Genomic DNA, 23,685 nt, shown 5'->3' on the forward strand with positions numbered 1-23,685 from the left:
TTATCAAACGCTACTTTTTGATATTGTTGGTTTTATACAAATACAAATAAGAAAGAACAATTAATAAACTTAGATTTTAATACCAAAATAAGGTTATAGATCTTGACAGAAATTATAATTGCAAAATCACTGATATTCCAATTTTAAAAATAAATCTAAAACATTTTTTTTCAGTGCAAGACATTGTGTGCAATGACATTGAAAAGACACATTGAGCGAGGGGCAGAGCAAGTGAAGCAAGGAAAAATATGGAAAATATACGTAATGTGAGCCAAAAAGTTAGCTATGCACAAAAACTTTTTTGATGGCGCGCTGAAAGTGAAAAGTAAATTTACGCTAAAGTCGCCGAAATGCACAGTAAAGGGAAAATAAAAATTGAGAGTTGAGTGGGTTTTTCAGAGCAGAGCGGCTGCCGAAAAATCGGTGAGCAGGGGGCAACTTGTAAAAGAATATGAAATGGCAAGAAAAAGCGAAATGAAACGGAAGTTCAAGTTGATTTGTTTGCAGGCAAAGTGGAATTCCCCTACTTCCACTTTTTTTCCCACACTCCCAGACATTGACAGCCATTTTGCGGAAACGGAAGCTGCGTTTCAATCGCACTTTTGATGAAGTTAACAACAACACCGAAAACAGCAACAACAGATGGCTGTGATGGCAAACAAATTTAGCATAACAATGCTTGGGAAATTTACGAGTGTGCACGGGCATAGCTCTGCGTATGCTTATTATGATTATGAATTTGATTCGCATATAAAGCTGATAAATTTTGAGAATATTAAGGGCTATTTTAATGTATTTTTTTGGTCGCCTAAAGGTTTCTTGAAAGACTAATAACAAAAATATAGGAATTTCAATAATTTAATGCAGTAAGCCAATACCAATACTTTCACGTTGCGTTCCAAATTTTAAAATTTTTTTTTATTCTTATTAAGGACAATTCTTTCTGGAAATAATATGCTTTTTGCTGTTTTTAAAACATCTTGGGGCTATGATTCATGCATGTGATTCCTGCGGTCCGTAATGTCGCAGTATCGTAATTAAAAAGTGCACTGCGGAGCCGTAGGCGTTTTTTTGTTGTTATTTTTATTTCTGTTTTTTTGTACGGTGTTCCTGATATATCACACTTTTTCCCGACCCCTTTTTTCCCGCCTCTTCGGCGAATGCAGAGATTGCGCTTGAAATGACAGTTGCACTTGCACCATGACAATGCCCCCAAAATGGAAAATGGGACTGGGAAATGGGGTGGGAAAATCAGAGTGGGGAGCTATGCAGCAGGGCAAATTGATTGCGATTGTTGAGTTGATTGGCAGGCGACACACACACACACACTCATACACACACACACATATATATATATATATATAGATTGACTGCATGCGACACTGGCAAACAAAAGCGCCGCTTTGTGGTTTTCATTGTTGGTGCCATTTTTGCTTTATTTTCGCTTTGCTTCTTTCTCCTTGTTAAAGCTCATTTTTTTTGCACCCATTTATTTTTGGTTGTCGTTAAAATTAAGTTCGTTTTGTCTTTTGGTTTTTGGCTTTGGCTTCTTTCTTTTGCTATTTTAAACACGCGCAATTTACAAGATGACAGATAGTTTACTGCACCGCTTAGACAAAGGAGAAATTCAGGGTGTAACTTTGTTCCATTCTTTGTTTGGCTACCTTTCGTAGTGGCATTTGCATTTGCTTTGATTCGAAGCTTTATATGCCAAACAGTCAAAAATATCGCCATAATGTTTTTGCATTTATGAGCAATTGTTTAAATATCTTTAATTTTGCTGAAAAAATATTATTATTAATTTAGAATTCTATTAAAATACTTGCTCAATGGAATTAAAAATTAAAACATATAGTTTAATTATTTTAAAATTAAATAATAGGTGGAAATGTATATATTTATTTATTTATTTACAATGCTTAATTAAAAGTTTGAAAAGCTTTATATCTAATGCAGTTAAACATTTTGTTAAAACTCTTTAACTTGTTTGTTATCAATAAATTAATCAATTTTAATTTAGCTAAACAATCAAATGTTAGTTTAAAACTTCAGGCTGAGCCCAAAGCAAAATGTTTTCGTATAATGAAATTCACATTTTCGAGCGCATTTAGTTCAGTTTATTTCTGTTTTTTTAGGTTATGAAATAAATTGATTAAATTTGTTTAGCCTTTGGAAATCGTTTAAAAGTTAATTGTTGTCGCTGGCGGCAAAATAAGAGGTGTAAGGAGAGGTGAATGAACTACTCAGTGATGTATCCCAAAATGGCGTTTTCCACTTAAATTCGAGTAATTCCGATTGGCGAAGAACAAACGCCGTCAAATTAGAGTGTCGGCTTTGGCCAAAACTTTGAAGCTCGCTATTTCTTCTGTTTCAGTCCAGGCACAGCAGCTATGGAAGAACAAAAAAAAAGTGGAGCTTCCTTTTTGTATGAGCTCTTTGAAATATTAAAATTAATAATAAATGTTGACGGCGTTCATTTATTGCTGCTGCTACACAAATATGAATTCTTCATTATGGCCAACGCACTTTGCGTTGTCTATTTGCTGGTAGTAACCTTCTTTTAGCAAATTTCCCATTTACAGTTGAGGTTAAGAAACCTGAAAAACTTAAATATTATAACATTTTAATTGTGGAAAGCACAGAATTGTCTACAAATTTTGTAGTTCTCTATAGGACGGACGTAAGCCATTGATCAGATTTAATTCAAATTAAAAATAAATTCAATTTGGATTGTAATAAAATAAAATTAGAAAAATTTCAACATTTTGGTGTTTTTTTAGTTAGCAGAGCACGGTGAAACCAATGTTTTAAAATATATTTTGTACTACTATTGTGACCACAATTGTTCACTCCTCCCTTTTCATCTGTTTGTGATTTTTATTTCTTTTGGCAATTTGTGCCGTTGCTGTTTCTTGTTCGCTCTTATACCGTTTTAACTCGCATTTGCCTCGTTTTTCTGCTAAATTAAATTTTATTTAACTGTTATGCATGAAATTGGTTACAATTTGAATTGTTATGCTGCTTTGTCTGTACTCTCACAGACACATACGCACACTCAAAATGGCCGCTAATTTCTTTTTAAATTATTTAACAATTTGCGACTGCCAATTGCCAGTTGTTTTTGTGCTGGCAGAACAATCTAATTAGGCGCCGGAAGAAGAGGAACGACAATAACGCTGACGACGCCGATTTGTTTTATGCCAATTTACTTGGCAACATTTGTCGTTAATGCGACAGACAAGAAATTTGGCACTGTCTCAAATACGCGGAAATCCCGTCTACTAGTCACTGTGCCAAAAACAGGCATAATTGGGCGAAAATACATACATAAATTAGGGTGAATAGATGGCAAAAGGAGAAAATTAAAATTTGTTATTCCCATTGATAAGTTTTGGTTCTGTTGAGAATTCTTAAGAGTTTGCTTGCCGCTTTGCAAGACAGTTGCTTAAAGATAGTTGATTAAAAAATACCTTATGTATATGTATTGCATTTTGACCGAAATTAAAACTTGTATTTACAATTTTTAACATTTTAAAAAATATTCTTTTCCAATAGATTTTGTTGCGCAGATTCCTAGTCCACATCCTCACCATTTTGTGAAACGTAATTTTATTTTTAAGCAAATGAATGCAATTTGCACACAAATGTTGTTTAAATGTTGCAAAATGATCTGATCTCTTCTGCCTGTTACTGATGTATATATATAAATTTTACAATAGATCAGGGTTGCTACAAAAATCACTAGCCTTTTGAAAACAATTTTAAAGGTGTCTAAAAATGGCAACATTTGTGCTCTGAAGCCGTTTTCGAATAAATGCTTTCAATTTTTCAATGCACACTTATGGACACCTTTATAAGCGATTTCAAAAACCTAGTGTTTTCTGTGGCACACCCGTGTATTGTAACCGTGTAAATATTGAGTTCGCTTTTAATGAAATCAAATTAAATTTATGACTCAAATTAACCAATTGTTGCAAAAAAAGTATTAACTCTTATTGAAATTTTCCCAATGCCAAAATGCAGCTCTGCACTTGTAAACTTTTTCCCTTAAGAAATTGTAAATCGAGATTTATACTTAATAAAATATAAAAATCGAGTGTTAAACAAGTGCAATACGTGCGAAAATAACTGCATGAATAAACGGTCGGCAATATGTAATGAAATTACGGCAGTGGCGCTACTTTAAGTGCCAGTTTTCTCATTGCATCGAGCAAAGGACCTGGCATCGCCTCAATTGCCAATTAAAGCGCATCAACATTAATGTCCGGCCGCCTGATGATAATAATAATAATAATGATGATAACGAGACGACGGGCACGTATTTTCTCTTTTGGAAAAGTGGCAGCAGAAAAAAAAGCACATGATTTTCTTGCAGGGCGCTGACATGTGGTCATTGTTGTTGCAGTGCCGCCCCCCCCTGTGACGTCAGATGGCAAAGTAAAAAACGTAAAGAAGATGAAAACTCTTTCCAGTGACAGCAGCAAGAACAACAACAATGCAATTTATGCACGACTTGCATATTAAACGTGTGTTAATTTTAGAGCAGTGCAGCCAGTGCAGATGTCCGACTATATCCGTCCCCCTCTCGCCCATGCGAAATGACAGGCTGCGGTCAACGCCATTTGCTTTTGTTCTGCCAGGCGAGGCATTGGGGGAGCAGGAGAGCTCGCTTGGAAGTGCCACTCGCTGAACTCTCTCTCCTTCTCGCTTACTCTTCCTTTAGCTATGCAATTTTCCAGTTGAAAGGCTTAAAACTAAATTAAACTTTATGACTTGGCAAAGAGCAACAGGATTTGCGTCAACTACAAAAAGGATTACACGATGCCCTCGCTCGAGATTCTCTGCTAACGTATATGAAGAATAATGTCTCGGCTTTCGTAAAGGGGATCAATACTCTACAGGATTCTCTCAATGAAATAAAATGCCAAGGATAACAGACTATTTAAATAACCCAATCGGCAGTAATATATAGACGTGGCAAATTTTGTTCTGGTAAGTTTATATTTCTATGTCTATTATAAAGGATGAATACATTCTAACATACAAATAAGTTCCAAGAAATCATTTATAAAATATTATATATTGTTAAATTTCGGTTTGTTCAAAATAATTATTATATTTTAAGCTTTCTTAGCTTAATCAAATTAAACTAAAAACGTGGTAAAGTAATATTTAATATATTCAATTGGTTTATCCAATACAAAAATTGTAGATTTCGATTTTTTTAATTTTAAACAACATTTTTGCATTCTTAAAAATAAAAATGAAAGTGTAACACACTTTGGTCTTAACACAACACACTTCGGGGTTATATTTGGATTTACTATGGTTTTCCTCCGGTTGTTTAACGTTATTTTTATATATTGCATGAATAAGCTTTTAATTAGAAAAAAATTAATAAAAACGTAAAACCGAGAAGTCAAATATCATATAAAATTGAAATTTTCTTACTGAGAATGTTTATGAACAAATAACTTAACTAAATGCTTCCTAAAATTGTAGATAACTAGGTGCAATGTGCTATAAAATATAGTAGAGTACTTTTTTTTAGAGCATTAGCAAGTTCCCTTGCTCTCGTATTCAGATTGCAGGGAACTTGCTAAGCACAAACAAAGCAACAATCATACAAATAAATGTAATGAGTCTAAGTGGCAGAGACAGAAATTGTCTGACATTTTATTGAGCAAATATTAAAAATATTACGAATCGTTGACCATTAGGAGCAGCCGTCGCTCCCCATCTGTTGACCAAGCAGCACAAATACCACTTATGCGGATATCGGGGAGATTGTGTGCTTTGCTCTTGTGCTTGTGGTTGTGCAGCTACGAATCTCCACAGATAGCCAACTTAATGTAATGACCGAAAAGAAATCCAAGCTCACAAACATTTGCACAGCTCCCAGAGTCCATGGATCCCTGGGATCCATGGCTCTTGTCCTTGTCCGCTAGCTGGACATGTGTTTCCAATGGTTTTCCCAGCTTTTCTTGTTCGCTTTTTGTTTGGGCCAAGCACAGCTCGGGCCATTTAAAAACGCACAAAACTTGGCGCAAGGCGAAAAACAAACTTTTCCCCGACCAGAGAAAACTCAGCTGGGGGCTAGGTTTCCCTTTAGTGGCTGCCATTGCAGTTGCAGCGTTTATTTGATTTTTACACACCGATTTTGAGCTATTCTTTTATTAGATTTTTCGTGTTGCCTTTTTTTCGCATCTCTTCTTCTGTCGGCTTCTGCTGCTTTTTCGCACAAATTTTCCTCAGGTTTTTTTTGTTTTTGCTGCCAGTTGTGAATTTGTAAGCTTTGATTTTGAAAGTGGCCAGATAAAAAAGCGACCGAGCGGTTTGAAACGAATTGAAAATGGGCAAATGGTTAGAAAGATTAGAAGCGGCAAGGGGTGAATGAATTGGGGTAACAGAAGCAATTCCACTTTTCAGATGGAGTGTGACAGATAAGTTTCCGACATCGATGCTAAAGGGTTATGGGCAAACAGAAGTTTTCGATAAGTTTTGTAATACGTTTGGTACAATTTTGAATTGGTTTGTTCAAGGCTTAGTTATGATTTAGTTTTACCACAATAAATCAATAATCACATAGATTTAGAAATAAGGAGATCCGAGTATTTTAAGTATTAATATGTTCCTGTAGGAGCGCATATATTGTAAGAGTAAAAAGGTTGTTGCTAAAAGACATCCCCCTTAATCCGATAAAACAAATTCCGTTCTAAATTCCGGGCAAACCGCTAAAAAGACGCGTTATATTTCGACTCAATCATTTTGTGTTCAACGCATCGTATGAACATTTCATCTATACATAATATTTAAATAGCCATACCGGAGCACAAACATAAATTTCTGAGAGAAAAAGCATCATCGATTTGAGCATCTGCGCTGGCAAATTTAAAGCCATTACACTAATAAATAATCTGCCACAAATTTAGCGCATTGCCATCGATTTAATACAGCTTCAGCTTCATCTGCAAGAGCTATGCAGCCACAGAGTATTTCGCTGAAGACACGCCCACAGACAAATCCGAATCCAAATCGAATAGTCCCCCCGTTACACTTGCTGCATATGAATTCAGAGGGATGAGCAGGGGATGTCAGGGCTAAAGGAGGTTTATTTCGATTCCAAGTGCTAAAAGGGAGCCAGGAAAAAATTCATATGTCTGCTTGTGGGGCTGCTTTCAATTGCTTTCGGCTTTCGGTGGCGGAAGGGGGGAGCTAAGCCAGCGGGGCAGCGTTTGGCCATCATCATCGATGGCTGCTTTCAATATCTAATAATATTGCGCATACGCCACGTTGCCGGATTCCAGCTAGCAGCTTTCACAGTTGAAGCTGCTGAAGCTGTTGCTGGTTCACTTACGTCGAGTGCGTGTTGGCGCCATAACCAACAGTTGTATTATGAATGCACAATCATAGAAAAGACAGTCGTAGATAAAATATTAGTAGACACTTTTTTTGACATTTTTAAAACCTTTATTTAGGATTGCAGGGATACAAATTAATTAAAATTAAATTAAAAAAATTGTATTTCTTTCTGGAGAAATATATTGAAAACATATACGGAAACATATAAAACGCTTACAAAAAATTTAAGTTGGTGTTCGATGTTTGGAAGTGTTATTTATAAATTAGTTAATTTCTGTATTGTGTCATTTTTTGTTTAATTAAGCCCACAATGTTAATAGTAAATGTCTTCTAAAAATAAAATTATACAATTTTGATTGTAACTGTTGCGCTCATAATGCGCATTTTAACCCCTTTAAAAAGGGGAAAACAAAAACTCAGTACTAATACTAACACACACATGACACTCCATATAAGTGATACGATAAACTCGGGATTTTCTTTGCATTATGTGCAGATTTTGCTGATTTTCCCTTTGCCACACCCTCCGTGGCCCCTTCCAAAATTTCGACACTCTAGAGGAAAACTTTTTTAATAATAAATAAAAGTGCTTAACTTAATTCGTGCTCTTTTTTTGCACCCGCTTATGTGCACTGTGGCTTTTCCGCTTGTTTTCCTCTTTTTATTTGTTTCTTTGATTTGACACGCCCCGCTTCCACCGCCCAGCACACAATGTGTGGAAATAATTTTTCGATTATTGTCAAGTTTTGCTTTATTTTCCCGCCCGCTCTATAGCTTGTGTTTTCTTCTATTTTCGAATGGCATTTTTGGCTGTTTACCTCGCCAACGGCCAAAATGCAATTTATGTGTTGAGAGCGAGTTTCATTTTATTTTCGTTTGATTTTTGCTTGTTTGTGTTTCTTCTTTCAATTTTCCTTTATTTTTGCGGTTTGCTTTTATTTTGGATACTCGTGTGAGGTTATTGGCAGTTGTCATTTGTGTGTGATTTACGTTTATCGGTGTGATTCAAGCATGTAATTTTCTTATTGCAGCTGGCAAACGAAAAGCTAGTCTAGGGAGGGGATTTTGGTATTGGGGTTGTGTTAGCTGTTTTTAGGTAATTTAGGAGACAGTCAACGAATTTAAAGACTATATTTTTACATACGAACGTAAACATATTTGTAAAATATAACGTTTTTGACTTACACTGCCAATTTAGAAATTTGTTTAAATGTTATTGAGGTATGTCTAGGAATTCTAATAAAATGAACCCCACACGAGTTATCCCAATTAGGCAAAAGTTTAAAGAAATACAAAACAGTTTGAAACTTTCATTAATACCAACATTTTTCTTAAAGCAATTAAAAATATTTTTAAAAAGAATTTCATTTTACCTATCCAAAAAGTAAATTAAAAAATGTATTCACAAAATATTTATCCAACTACCAAAGCCAAAACACATAATCTAAATCTAATTCTTTTTTGCTTTTCAAAAGAAAACTTCAAAACTTAAGACACAAATAACAACGCATTTTAAAAGCAATCAATCAAACAAAATATTTTTATAAATTTTAGTTTGTATGCTTCCGCTAGGGCTCTAGAAATATTCTAACCCTTAAACATTTTCCTTCCATTTACATTTTTTTTCCCCATCATTCTTACGTTTTAACAACAGGCAAGCCGGCAAACCGGCAAACTTTCAAAAAATGTGGGTTCAATTGAAAAATCCATTATTACTAGGCCAAGCAAAAGGAAAATGGAAAAATACATGCTTGTGTATCATAAAAATAGCTAGAATGTTTCCGTTTTCGTCGCTGTATATCAATGAACTCGTTCTGGCTGTGTCTACGCATTGACAAAACATTTTCCAAAAAGCAATTAAAATTTTAATAAAATAAACTAAGCAAGGAACCAGAATGACAAGATTGGGTGGTGAAGATGGTGGTATGGTCGGGGACTTCGATACAGTAGATGACATTAAAAATCCATACAAAAGATAAACACATTTTTCAGCTAGCTCAGGGCAGTACATATACACATGAAGCTGACAAATATCGAAGAGGAGCATGGAGAAAAGATTAAATTCACTTAAGTGCAAAGTATGCAAATGACAGAGTGTGGAAAGAGAGATAGAGAGAAAAAGATAGAGACAGAGGGGCAGAGAAAGAGAAGGGAACAGACTTAGACATATATGAAGTGCCTGGCAAGTTGAACACTCTCAACCACATTGCCTGCATTTGAAGCTAGAAATATTGTAAATTTAAATTGAAATGCATGTGTGACATTTGCCATGTATGCGCCCACTGAAAGAGATGGGTAGAAACTGGAGCGACAGAGATGGGTAGAGCGAGAGGAGAGCCATCCAGCAGATACAGAGATACAAAGGATTGTGGCAGCCGAGATACAAAGGAGTCCTGCTCAAGCCCTGACAAAATTGAATGCAATTTGACAAAAATCATAGTCTATAATTTCGGGCCACAGACTTAGCTGACTTCTTACCAACTGGACCTCTATCTGGCTGCCTTCTTTCCCCCTGAGTCACACACATCCTACTATTACGAGTTAATAATTGAACATTTTCGGTTTTAGGCAGAGCTTAATTGCTATCATTTTTTGTTGGCCTTTTTGATTGGGGTTGTGGCTTCTTTTAGGTGAACAGTGAACAGTACGTTTTATAATTGCAATACAGTTTTATTAAATTACCATTGTTCTCAATCAATAAATTAAAAATTAAAGCTATCAAATAATACTAGTTTGTTTTAAAAACCAAAATTAGTACCTGTACCTACCGCAATTAGATAATTTAAATTAGTATAGCTTTCCTCACTTGTTCATTAATGACATAATTTGTTTACTATAAAAAAAAAACTAATATTGCTGCAAAAATGATTTTTATTGTCTGTCTTGGTCCGATGCACGCAATATATTAGCAGATTCGTCAAAAACACTCAAGGCTTCGGATTTATTGAATCTAGATATCACATTAGTGGCATGTGGCTGTTTTATTTATTTATTTTAAATAATTAAATCATGGTTAGTCTTGTTAATCAATTGGCCACTGCTATTATTATTTTGTACTTAGCATTTTTTTTTTTTAATATTTTAGAATATGTTAACAGGGAAATTTAATAAAATTTTAAATTTTGTTTGGTTCTGTGTGAATGTCTGCTACTCTATAATGCTGGAACGCACTGTATTGCCACATGCACCACATTCATGACCCGCTCATTCTGTCGGAGGCTGTGCAAATATTGCCGCAAAAAGCAGTGGCAATATTCTCGCAAGAGCGAGACAAATACAGATATATATATAGACATTTTTGTATATGCTCGTTGAACTTGTGCACTGTGGCTCCCATATCTCTCCCTGTCTCTTTCGCTTTCCCCATATCCGTCCCGTTTGCTTCGCAGCCAACTCTTTTCCTGGGTGCTCTCTGTCTCTCTCTCAGGATTTTGTGAATGACTTTTTGGCACTAATTAAAAGTAGCAAATAATTTTCTATGCCAACTCACATACGCCCGCATTCACACACGCACAAGCAGGACGAGTGTTGGATAGAGAGGGAAAATGCAAATATGGCACGGCCTCTGCTCGGAAAACCCCCTTTCCCGCCCCTCTGACAATGACAATGCATGTGACAGTTTCGGTTGGCACCGTTGATAAGCGTCGCTTATTGTCATTCTGCCCCGCTCTGCATCTGCACCACCCCAAAAATCAGACCACCCACTTACCCACTCACCCACTCGCCCAGTCGACACCCAATGCCAGGCACCCAGTTGACAAAAAGTTGGCCAGCTTAAGTCGGAAAATTTATTATTATTTTTCTGCATTGCAGGCTGTGTGCTATTTTAAATGGATTTTAATTAGTTTTGAATTATTTCGGCTTTCGGTTTAGTTTTTCGGCAATTCATGTGCCATTTTGGCATTAAACTTTGGCCCATTATAGTATCCTGCGGTTTATGTAAAGTTGAGTTATTTTTGGAATAATTGTTTAAGGGGATATTCATCTTGCAGTTCCCAAAAAATAAGTGAATTTATGGTCTGCTGGTATGAGCTGAATGTGTGTCAGATTGAAAAGTGTATATCAGCGTTTAGTCGAAGGTACGAGATGCTTTGAAATTTAAAATCTCTTTTTGCAGATAAGTAAATATATGTTTACCAAAATAGTGAAAAAACAAAATAGAGTAATTATTCTGTAAGACTGACAGGGAGTTATCTATCCTTATTAAAATCTTAAAAATATTGCGATAAATATAGTTAAAACCTTTATAATTGCCTAAAATAACCTGCTATTATATAAAATAGAAAATATATCCAATTACCCGTTTATAATTAACACAATGAAGTGGAAAATAATTTTTTAAATGCTTTTTAATAACGTTCATAATATGAAACAACCAATTAATTTAGTTAAATGAATATCGAGTGAAAAACTCGTTTCCAGGATGACATTATCTATGGATGGAATCTATTTCTTGTTACCACCTTTGGCAGCCAGTTCCTTCATAAGATTCAAGGCACTGCCGGCTTGGAACCACTTGATTTGCTGTTCGTTCAGAGTGTGGTTCAACTTGATTTTGTCGGAGCCACCGTTGTTTTTGATCTCGGCATCCACCGGTTTTCCAGGTGCCAAATCCTTAAGGTTGAGCAGTGAGACCTTGCTCGTTGGCTGAATTTTGTCGTAGTCAGCGGCGTTGGCGAATGTCAGGGCCAGCATGCCCTGTTTCTTTAGATTGGTCTCATGGATCCGGGCGAAGGACTTGACGATAATGGCCACTCCACCCAAATGACGGGGCTCCAGGGCAGCGTGCTCCCTGGAGGATCCCTCGCCGTAGTTTTCCTCACCCACGGCACACCACCTGATCTTGTTGGCCTTGTAGTCCCGAGCCACCGCTGGAACGGCATCGAATTGGCCGGTCTTTTGGTTCTTCACCTTGTTCATCTCATTATTCTCGGCATTGGTGGCCCCAATGAACATGTTATTGGATATGTTGTCCAAATGACCGCGATACTTTAGCCAAGGTCCAGCGGCACTAATGTGATCCGTAGTGCATTTGCCCTTGATTTTGATCAGAACCACCAAATCAATGTAGTCCTTGCCGTCCCATTTCTCAAAGGGCTGCAGGATTTGCAGCCGTTCCGACTTGGGATCCACATTCACCTTGACATCATCGCCCTTCTCCGGGGGAGCCTGGTATGTATCCTCCCCGGGATCGAAGCCCTTGGCAGGCAGCTCTTCGCCATGCGGTTCCTTTAGCTTGAACATTTTGCCATCCGCACCCTGGAGTTCGTCGGCCAAGGGATTAAAGTCCAAACGTCCGGCAATGGCCAAGGCAGTAGCCATTTCCGGACTGGTAACAAAACAATGCGTGGCCGGATTGGCGTCGTTTCTTCCGGTGAAGTTACGGTTGTACGATGTGACAATGGTGTTCTTTTCGCCCATTTTCACATCCTTGCGATCCCACTGTCCAATGCAAGGACCACAGGCATTGGCCAGCACGGTGCCACCGAACTTTTCAAGGACATCGATGATGCCATCCCTGGCTATGGTGGCTCGAACTTGCTCCGATCCTGGCGTGACATTAAAGGGAACGCAGGACTTCAGGCCATGGCTCAGTGCGTCATTGGCTATGCTGGCACAGCGGCCCATATCCTCATAGGAGGAATTCGTGCAGGATCCAATCAGACTGACTTTAATGTCCATCGGATAGCCGTTCTTCTCGGAGTTGGCCCCCAGTTTGCTAATGGGATGCGCCAAATCGGGCGTAAAAGGGCCGTTTACCAATGGCTCCAGCTTGTCCAAATTGATTTCGATGACCTGATCGTACTTGCAGCCCTTGTCCGCTGTCAGCATATCTTTGTATTTCATGGCCTGCGCAGCGATGGCACCTCTGCCCGTGGCCTTCAAATAGGTCACCATGCGATCGTTGAACGGAAAAATCGAAGTTGTGGCTCCGATCTCAGCTCCCATGTTGGTAATGGTGGCCATTCCCGTGCAGGATATGGACTCGACGCCAGGTCCATGATACTCCACAATTGCTCCGGTGCCGCCTTTGACGGTCAGGATCTCGGCCACCTTTAGAATCACATCTTTGGGCGAGGTCCAGCCACTTATTTTGCCCGTTAGATGGCAACCGATCACAGTCGGGCACTTAAGCTCCCAGGGAATATTCGCCATCACGTCGACGGCATCGGCACCGCCTACACCCACGCACAAACATCCCAGGCCACCGCCATTCGGAGTGTGGGAATCGGTGCCAATCATCAGCAGGCCCGGAAAGGCGTAGTTCTCCAAAATGATTTGATGGATTATTCCGCTGCCGGGCTTCCAGAAACCCAAGTAATATTTGGCGCATGCGGAGGCAAGGAAGTCAAAGACCTCCTTGTTGAGATCCTTAGCTCTGGCCAGGTCCTTTTTGCCACTTATTTGGGCCTCAATCAAGTGATCACAGTGAACTGTGGAGGGAACCGCCACCTTCTTCAAGCCCGACGAGATGAACTGCATTAGGGTCATCTGGGCCGTGGCATCTTGCAGGGCCACACGATCCGGACGCAGTCGCAAATAGGTCTTGCCCCGTTCAATTTCCTGCTTATCCGGTTCATCCAAATGGGAATATAACACCTTTTCCGACAGCGTCAGAGGTCCAGTTAGCCGAGTCTTCACGCAATTCAGTTTCTCCTTCATTTTTTCATAGGGCAGTGGAATGCCGCAGTCAAAATTCGACATGGACACCTTTTTGAACCGTGGAAATCGGGCCACATGAAACTTGCGCACCATGGAACCCGCCAAACATATATACCTCTGTGTTGGCTGAGCCATCTCAAAGTTTCTTGGTAATTGAACAAATTTGGTATACAGTTTGTGTCGCTAAAATCGGAGAGAATGAAAGCTGAGTGTCAGGTATTGGGTGCTTTTATTGGAATGTTTCACATTAAACGTAGCCTGCCTTGTTTGCTCTACACAAATGGAATATACACAAAAACATGTATTTAATAATAAAATTGATGAGTTCATTTAACAGAAAATGTTTCTTACTCGTGCATCAATAACCAAGTGTGTATTTGCACACTGCTATTTTTGTCACACAATTCAACAATTTTTATTGACGTTGTAAATTAATTAAATTTTTAATTTAACATATTTGTCGATTCACGAAGCCTGTAAATAAGCTTACTTTTTAATTCCGATTATATTTTAACTTGTTTAATATGGAGTTGGATAACTGCTTGCTTTTATTCTATTTAATTACTGCAAACAAGGCACTTAAGATTTAATTTCTACGTTCAACAAAATGCAATCCGTTTAATCTTCTAATTCTACAATTCTAATCGTAACTATTAATTTAATTAACCCCTCACCTTTGGCAGCATTCTACTCATATTTCTTTGGTTGGCTCATTGTTCTGTGCACATTTGATGCGAGGAAACAGTCCAACATTTGCAAAGTTTGAATCCAAAGAGTGAGGTGAGTGGGCACGTCATCGGAATTGATGTTGCAAGTGAATCACGGGATTGCAACGGCGGAAGACGGAAGGAGGATGGACTACCCATCGATGGCATAGGCCAAGTGACAGACAACTAGAGACGACGAAGGCCAGCAAACTGGACGACTGACAAACTGAAGGATAAGGGTTGCCAGGATGCCAGGATGCGAGCTGGCTACCAAAGTGTCAACTGCAAGGGAGTGTGACGGTGAGCTCTGCATTCTCCTGTGATTGTGTTTGGTTTGCTGGCAGCGTGTCATAATGGGCGATGTGGGATGTGGGATGTGGGACAGAGAACTGAGGACACTGGTAGCTGGTAACTGGCAACTGGACTCTGGACTGGGAACATTGGTAGTTGGCCGCACCACATTCAATTGAAATCGACGTGCCTGTTGGCCACAATGCCATTGACGATCCTGCTGCAGCTCAGGCTGCTTCCTCGCTGCTGACGGCTTCTGGCCATGGTCGATGGTCGATGGTCGATGGCCGATGGTTGATGGTAATGGTGTTGGTGATGGTGATGTCCTCCCTTTGACGCCCCATAAGTAGGCTGCTGGGAGGCGCAACTATGCCAAAAATTGATTGGCAACTACTTGGCACACACTCTCGACCGCAAAACTTTTTCTCCTCTACCACTTGCACTTTACACTTAAAAATATGGATTTCTGAATTTCAACCTTTTAGAGTCAAAATAATACACATAGTAAATAAATTTGAACGTTCATTTCGGCTTAATGAAATTTAATGATATATCTAGTTTTAAAAACAGTAAATATGATCGGATGCTTGGAAAAGCAATATATATAAAAATTCTTTCATGTTGTATTGTTATTTTTTGTTGTATATCTAAAGGGACTTTACATTATCATTTTTTTATTCTTTTTCTTAAAATTATTTCACCTTTTTTTTTTAAACTTAAAAAAAATCTACATACTTGACAAACTGCTTAATCGGTTTTTCAGAGTGCAAGCATTATTTATACATTGTGAGTCGAGCAAACGTTGATTATTAATTTGTATAATTGATGGATTGGTTTGTTCCACTTTCAGCACCATCGGATTGCAAATTTGAAACGATCTATCCATCCAATTCAGCATTCTCTTTCTCTCTGGTGGAGCGTGTTGGGTCAATTTGATTTGCGGACTGAAAATGTCAAGGTTGTGCAAATTGCATCCCAAACACATGGTCTTTCAGTTTTGTGCGCTGTCATTTGCCATCGCATATTAGATTCGCAACCTCGTGCCACCGTCGCCCACTGGACATCATTTGCTTCTCTCTCAGAAAGGAAAAATGCAATTAGCTTAAATATATTTGCGTTTCCCTACTGGCCTTGGCCGGAAAAGAGTCCGGGTCAATCGGTTTGCCCCGACGATTCTCATTTTCATTCGAATTCGCTTAAATTATTGCATTTGAAACTTTCGCCATCAATAATGAAAACTTATTGCCAGTGATTGGAAAAGGATGCTGTGGCACCTTAGAGTAGCTATTACTTGTAAGGAAGCAAGGAGAATCCTATCAATTTATAGATTTGTCTACTCTTTATGTGGGTACTTAGATTTGTATGTAGCTATATTAAAAGCTTTATTTTTTTCTTTTAAATCTATCAAATTGACAATTGTCTTTATCTTAGTGTGTAAGAATAAGACCCAACATAAAAAATAGTTCATAAATAAAAGCAGCCATAATACTGCATTAAAATCGACCGAGCAATAAAACAGAGTAATAGCATTGAAAAAACTCCAATACAACCGGTACGCTTCAAAGTTTTAGCTGGTACTGCCTTTTTATACTTTAGTGACTTGATGTCTGATTGGGCCATTGCCCGAAAATTGCCGGCAAAATTTATGTACTGCCTGGGGAAACAGAGAAAATGTGGGCGGACGAACGAACTATGACCATATGTAGAAGCTGATCTGGGGATTCGGAAAAGTGGTGGGTGCGAGTAGCAGTAGGTGTGGCTGCTGTGGTGTCGGTGGCCAAAGTTGCAACAAAACTGAAACTTTGGACGGGCAAAAATTTTTAATCCTCGCTTTCTTCTTTCTCCTCTTAATATTCCCCTACTTTTTTCAGATTTTTTGTTTGAATCTTTTCGCCAGAATGGGGTCTGGCTATGGGGCTACCTACCATCCGCTGGCGAACAATACGTTGCTTGTTTTTGCAGGGAGCTGCGCTTCTGCACAGCTTGCGGTAAAACTTTTCAATAATATTCCCAAAAGTCCAGTCCAGACGACGATGGGCAGGAAGGCGAGAGACACCGGAGTGCCAGTGCCAGTGGCAGTGGCAGCGGAAGTGCCGCCGTAGTTTGGCCATCTAGCCAGGAATAGCACAGTTTTTGGCGCACAGGCAGCAATATTGCAATAATACCCGAAAAAATGGCGCACATTTGGCAGCCGGTTCTCAAAAATGGTTCCACTTGGTTAGCTTTAATTCGACGTTTATTAACATTTTTCAAATGGTCCTGATTGGTCGACAAAGTGTGTGCAATAAATTGCATTCACTGCATTGCAGTAATAATTTTTCTGACTATTTTAATGCGATTTTAATTTATTGACTCAAATGTTTTATTCTCTCTATAAAAGTCAATGGATTCCGCAATTAAAACAATTAATAAATCTAAATTAATTTCGATTTGGAATGACACACGATTTATAAATTATTATACGATTTCTAAAAAGTCAATGTTTCCACTGTGAAAACACTTTATATTAAACGATATGTTTGATTGTTGTAGAGCTAAAGATATATTTAAAAAGTCTATTTGATAAACAAGTATTGTTGATTTGTTTCTATAAATTAAATTGTGAAACATTTTTGTTAGAATAATAATTTTTTTTTTTTTTTTGCGTTTAGGTTTAACCTTTTTAAAAAATCGCTTTGTTACAATATAAAACTTGTCGTAGATTAACATCCGCAAGTATGCTTAACATTTAAATATCCTTTAGGACCGAAATTCTGCAATTGACCAATATAAACATCTGCCAATTCAATCGAATGCGTTTCCGGGAATTGCCAGCCATTCGAGACTGGCTTTGTTTTAGCGCGCCAAGCAGACAAATTCAGCATTTCCTGCACACGTGGCTTTGGCGATTTCCTTTTGTGCAAACATATTTTACCGCAATTGCGGCACATACTAGTGCACCGAGTTTCAGAACGCCATTGAAGCATAAGTAACGGCGCTCCAGTCCCCAAACCCGATCCGGTCTGGTTCGTTTGTCCCCAGGAGCCAAGAGCCGGGACGTAGGACTCAGGACCTAGTGCCCAGGACCCAATCCCCTGACCACTTCCATGTCCCCTGACCGTGTCCCATTCATATATATAAATATGGATTTTTGCCGTGCGTCTAAGCCATAAGTTGAGCGCTCTTCCGCTCGCCCCGCCCCTTTTATAAGCCCTCTTGACTATCCATTCATAAACTCAATTCATGCGCAAGCCGAGCTCAGCCAATTTTTTCTCTATTATTTGCACTGCGGAAAATTGGACTTTAGAAATACATAAAGTTCGTTCCGTCGATCCCTTTAATTCAAAAAAAGTAATTATTTACACAGTAGTTTCTTCCATACATTTTTAAAGATATTTTTTATCTAAGAGAATAACACAAACTTTAATACTTATACTTACAAGTATTGGTCTAAACGTAGACTTTCATATTTGTAATTATCTCAAGTTTTTCTGTATTAAACTTAATTAATTCAATTTATATAAGCTAGTATACAAGATTACAAAATGTTATAGCCATCTTAAAGTTAAGTAAGAATTAAGAAACATTTATGTTTGCAGTGTAGTTGAGATCTTTTGTTTTTCATAAACTGCACGCTATTTGCCGTGCATTGCGCGCCACCACCGCCTTCATCGCTCAATGATGCCGCTTCCTTTGGGAGTCAGCCCGCTGTACCTAGTTCACCTGGTTTAACTTCAGGTGCAACAACTCCCGATTCCACCAACCGCCCTATTATCCCAGCTCAGTTACTGCGTCGCTTTTGTCTGCATTGTTTCCGTCAATAGACGCATTTGTGCGGGTCAGTTTGGTAAAAAGAAAGCCATGTCCGAACCCAACCCAAAAAGCCTTTCACTAAACCTAATCTGTACTCTCCTTTTTACCCAGCGTTTGCTGGCCGAACTTAGATTTAATTAGATTTAATTTGCAGTACGGTACGATCTAAGTTTGGCTCTAAACTCCTCCTTTGCATGCAATTTTAATGCATAAATTATGCTTAACAACAAAGCAATATAGTGGCATAATCCTGACAGCTTAATCCTCTGGTGGGTGTGCGTGTGTGGATAAAGTTGGCTCTTTAATATTGGTCAATGAGTTGTAGTTCATTATGGATTCAGCTTTGGATAATAAATTTATTTTGCTTTTAATAGAGTAGAAAAGAATATTCAATTCAAATTAAGCAACCATTTGATTCAGACTGATACATGACTTTTAGAAAAATATTAACAGCTTAAGGCTTATGACTTGTATTTATGTTTAACTGAAATAAAATTGCTTAAATTTCCATAAAATTTAGTTTTGTACTGAAATTTAAAATACAAATACATTTTTTCCCGGATAAAAATGCTAAGTGTTTTGATGCTCGATCCCAGTTCCATAAATCAGCCTCAGTAAATCATAAGGAAATCTAAAAAAAAAACCCATTCGTACACCTCTCAACGATCCACTTAAACAACCTTTTTAGCAACTTTAAAACATAGAGCGAGAATTTATGGGCCATCTATTTTCCATTTACTTTCGAGGGCATCATAATGCCGTCCATTGCGGCTAAACGATAAACCCTCTTGGCTTCATCGGCTCCTTTATTAATATGTACACAATAATTATTCCCCGGATGAATTACAATGTGAACTTGGCCAGGAGAAGCAGCTGTAAACGCAAAGCAAACAAAACACGAAAAAATTGTTCAACTGTGCGCCGTAATGTTGTTGAACTCCCCGAGAGGTTGGAAATAGGAGGTTGGAGGTCGGAGGTCGTCGAGCAGGGCAGTCAAGCGCAGCGAAATGGACACGAAACAATACCTGGCTACTGACCATCTGACCTACTGGTTGGCGGCGAACCAGCACAGTGGTTTTCTGAGCTACTTATAACCATTTTCCTTACGTTGAGCGCAGGATTCATGCACTTTTTGCTTACTTGTGGGAGTCCGGTTCTCCGGCCACTCAAACACCCGCACTTAATTAGGGAAAACTATTTATTTTGCTTTATTTCCTGAAATTGCTTTTCACGCCCCACACTTTTTCAATTTCCTGTCACTGGCTTCAAAAATAGTGTAACATACTTTTGGATATCCTTGCTAGGAACGGGGACAACGCTTTCGGGAGTGAGATGAAGATATTGGGTACAGGATACGATGAATATAAACGCAAGCAAGAAACGGTAAGAATTTTGTTTTTAGGAGTTTTAAACATACAAGCATGTATAGAAAATATATATACAACAAGCTTTAAAATCATAAGCCACACGAAAAACTTTACCCGTATTGTAAATTGAAAAAAATATGTTGCTATATTTATTATTGTAATTATAAGAGTTTTGTAATGCCATTGTCACAAAAAAATGTCAATTCTGAAATACAAAATTATCTAAATTTAAAACCCAATGAAATGAAGCGCACTCTTCATTACATATTTATTTTAAACAGAGTACGAAAGCTTCGAAACCAAGTCTCATACCATCTTCATTTGCTTTTCTGCTACAGATATTTTCTTAGTGCCAACCGGAAATTGTGCTTATGCAATTGCACAAGTTCTCGTCGAAAACCGGACGAGGTCAGTACGTCGAAGAGCAAGAAAAAAAAACTGTCAAAAAGTTGTCGAATAGGGAATAACCCCAAAGAAAACGAGGATTTCAACTTCACTCTGGAGCTGAGCTCTAGACAATGCAGTGTAATTTGCTGAAATGTTAAACAAAACGTAATAACTGGGAGTTGACAAAGTCGATGGCACACAGAGAAAATTTTTAAAAATCAATTTGATTGGTGTTTGGGAAATAATGTTAGCATGAGAACATCTCTAAAAGAACATAAGAACAAAAGAACATATATATTAGAAATTATTCTAGTTCAGACTTTATACAAAACTAAAATCTTTATACAAAAATTAAATCAGTTCCTTACAATATTCTTCATGAAAAAACGTTTCAAAAATTCTCCTTAAACCGCAAGAACACCTCTCCTCTTGAGGAACTAAGGACTTATTTTTTTCAGTGAATCCATGCGTTTCTTTTTCGACTCGTTTCAGATATTTCCGATCTCTTGTTTTTTTGCGTTGCCACTGGTCCTTTTCAACAGCAATAAAAGTCGATTGTCAACGTTGACTGGCATTCTTCGAGCGAGTGAGTGTGTTGCGAATTTCCAACGTTGCATCTTGCTAAGATTCAACTTGGTCCTGGCCGAGTGATTTTCAGGTATGCAGGAGCGGCATAGCCGTTGTCCTTGTGCCAGACTTCAGTTCTGCCCGTCACTTAACAAACTCTAATGTCCCCAGTCTGAAGGAGAATGGAATATAGAAAGGATAGGGTCGTGTTGTGTAGGAGTCGGAGGAACGGCTGAGTTGCGGAAACTATGCAGAAATCAAAATGCTTCATAAAACGGAAATGAAAACAAATGAAAAATGAATTTTACTTATGGGCAAATTGTTCCACAGCTCTTCCAATCTCGATTCCTGGCCAGCCATTGTTGCATGTGCACCAAGTGCTTGTTGCAAATAAATTGCATTTGCACTTTAAGCAACGTCAATGCGGCAGCTGTTGCTATTCGTTCTTCAGCCCTACGGATAATTCCTTTCATCCTTGCTAGTCAGACATGTGTGGGATGTTTGTAGGTGAGGAAAAATACACGAAAAGGTAAGCCTGATTAATGTTTTTCAGACATTTTCACTGACGAGACGAGTCGAATAAAAAGGTTTTGAGCATTTAGTGCACAAAAGAGATAAAGCCAAGTTGTTTCACTTTCCTACCAGTTGAGATTATGTTTTTTATTGTGACAGCTTAAGTACTAATTTATCGCTTTTCGAGATTTAAAAACTGCAATTAATGGAGGCAATAATACTCACCAGTAGCCCAAATTCATATTTTTTATAAAGGGAAAACTTACAGAATATTTATTTTTACGTACTTATAACAGATTACTTTAAGGAAAATTCAATAAAAGTAAGTATTACTCGAATAACTATTTCCAACTCAATGTTATCGTATTGTTATTGTGAGCTAAAGAAAATGACAGCAGTTTCTGTGATATATTTAAAGTTTTTATTTGGATTTACGTAGGAGACAATTTATTACATAATTTTGTCAAAAATATTCTTGTTTTACTCTTAAATTATACAAATTTTGCCCCTCATCCTGTTGTCTGATTGCCTTGTGTTTAGTTGCTTGCATTTCACTTGACCATTAGGAAGGTCCCACTTCCCTGGAATATTCATTGAAACGTGAAGAGCGCTGTTGACCTTTTCTTAACCCTGGATCAGTTGTTGACTTTCAATGAACTTGAGCCGACTCCTTTCACTCCAAGATGATGATGAACCAATACAAAGGGCTGCAGAAACCACAAGATAGCCCTCAGTTGAACACTTGTACAGATATCGCCTTACACATGCCTTTTATTAAAAAATTAAAATGGCTAACCAAAGAAGAGAAAAAAGGTGGGTATTCCACTTTCTCCAGTCTTGTTTGGTATCATTTTTTGTAGCTAAAATAATCAGGCAACTTAATTGAATCAAGTTGCATGGTGATCCGGGGCCGACTATAGAAAAAATGCCCCATAATAAACGGAAAAAGAAAAGGCCACAGAAAAGAGGGGCAAAGGAGCTCAGGACCCTCAAAAAAAAAAAAAGAAAATATAAATAAAGATGTTGGTGGGGTGAATGAAAGGAGTAAACAAGGTTTAAGGAGTGAAAATGTGCGCAGGAAAGCAAATAAATTGAAGTGAAAACAAATAGCCCGGGATGTGGTGGGTTAAAAAGGGGTGCCAATGTGGGGTTTTCGAAGGGACCGGCGGACATTCCGTCAGAGGCCCACGATAACAACACCACCTTATTTATAAATTAACAGTAACAATTTTTCCCGCCGGACATACACTTAAAATTTTCGTGCATAAAAGTTTAATATTTTGCCCACTCAGTTTTCCCTTTTTCCTCTACTTTCCTGCTGTTTTCATTTTGCTTATTTCCATTCTTGTTGTTCTTTGTCTGGCTGTGTGTGTGTGTGTATGGTGTGTGTGTGAGGGTGCCTTGTTCCGGGAAAAAAGGAAGCTCCGGACAAGGTCCTTTGCCGTCGTTTAAGCAAATAATTTCTTTTCTTAGGCACCGCTTTGGCTTTTATGCTTCGCCGAGTTCCGCCTCCACCGGCAAATTCCCAACTGGCCAGCTGCATTGGTACTCGTTTTGAGCCTTGTTCTCGTCCTTTGGCGCTGCTCCCTGTTGTGCGTTTTGTTTTTAGTTGCCTCCTCCGCTTGTTTGGCCTGCACTTCTCACGCACATTCTTTGGGGAATTTGCCTAGCACTCAGTCCGCTGGATTTCGCTCCATGGTAAGATCTTTAAAAGCCTGTTGGCAGCTTGCCCTTTTTAAGTGGTTTGCACAAGCTAAGGTATAAATATCGGAACAGGACCCAAAGCGGTTGAACACAATTTGTATTGGATAGGTTTCATGAGCCGCAAGGAAGGTCTGAATGCTTGGCTATTGGATTTTTTTAAATCAAGAATTTTAGTTCTATTATAAACTCCTTTGCCCAATTATTAGTTTTTAACTTAACCTGAAAGTATCCCTACATTTGACTCAAAGTATTACAAATCTCCACTACCAAGTCTTTAAAAATATTTTAACATAATGTGCAAGCAACATATGAATTCTTAATAGCAGGTTAGT

At 38.2% G+C, this 23,685-nt stretch overlaps 1 protein-coding gene and 1 long non-coding RNA gene across 2 annotated transcripts; both read right to left on the reverse strand.

The window, feature by feature from the left end:
- Positions 1–11,693: 11,693 nt before the first annotated feature.
- On the reverse strand, positions 11,694–14,281 carry LOC128266338 (probable aconitate hydratase, mitochondrial). The gene has a single exon (XM_053002795.1). The coding sequence runs from the start codon at positions 14,158–14,160 to the stop codon at positions 11,809–11,811; it is 2,352 nt and encodes a 783-aa protein (XP_052858755.1). The 5' UTR covers positions 14,161–14,281; the 3' UTR covers positions 11,694–11,808.
- A 6,654-nt stretch (positions 14,282–20,935) lies between these two features.
- LOC128265781 (uncharacterized) lies at positions 20,936–22,013 on the reverse strand. The gene is made up of 3 exons (XR_008268911.1): positions 21,875–22,013; positions 21,445–21,614; positions 20,936–21,382 (listed from the first exon to the last, which is right to left on the reverse strand). It is a non-coding gene; the product is annotated as an uncharacterized LOC128265781 (long non-coding RNA).
- Positions 22,014–23,685: the final 1,672 nt, after the last annotated feature.

Source organism: Drosophila gunungcola, chromosome 3R (assembly GCF_025200985.1).
Source record: "Drosophila gunungcola strain Sukarami chromosome 3R, Dgunungcola_SK_2, whole genome shotgun sequence".
Classification (NCBI taxonomy): domain Eukaryota; kingdom Metazoa; phylum Arthropoda; class Insecta; order Diptera; family Drosophilidae; genus Drosophila; species Drosophila gunungcola.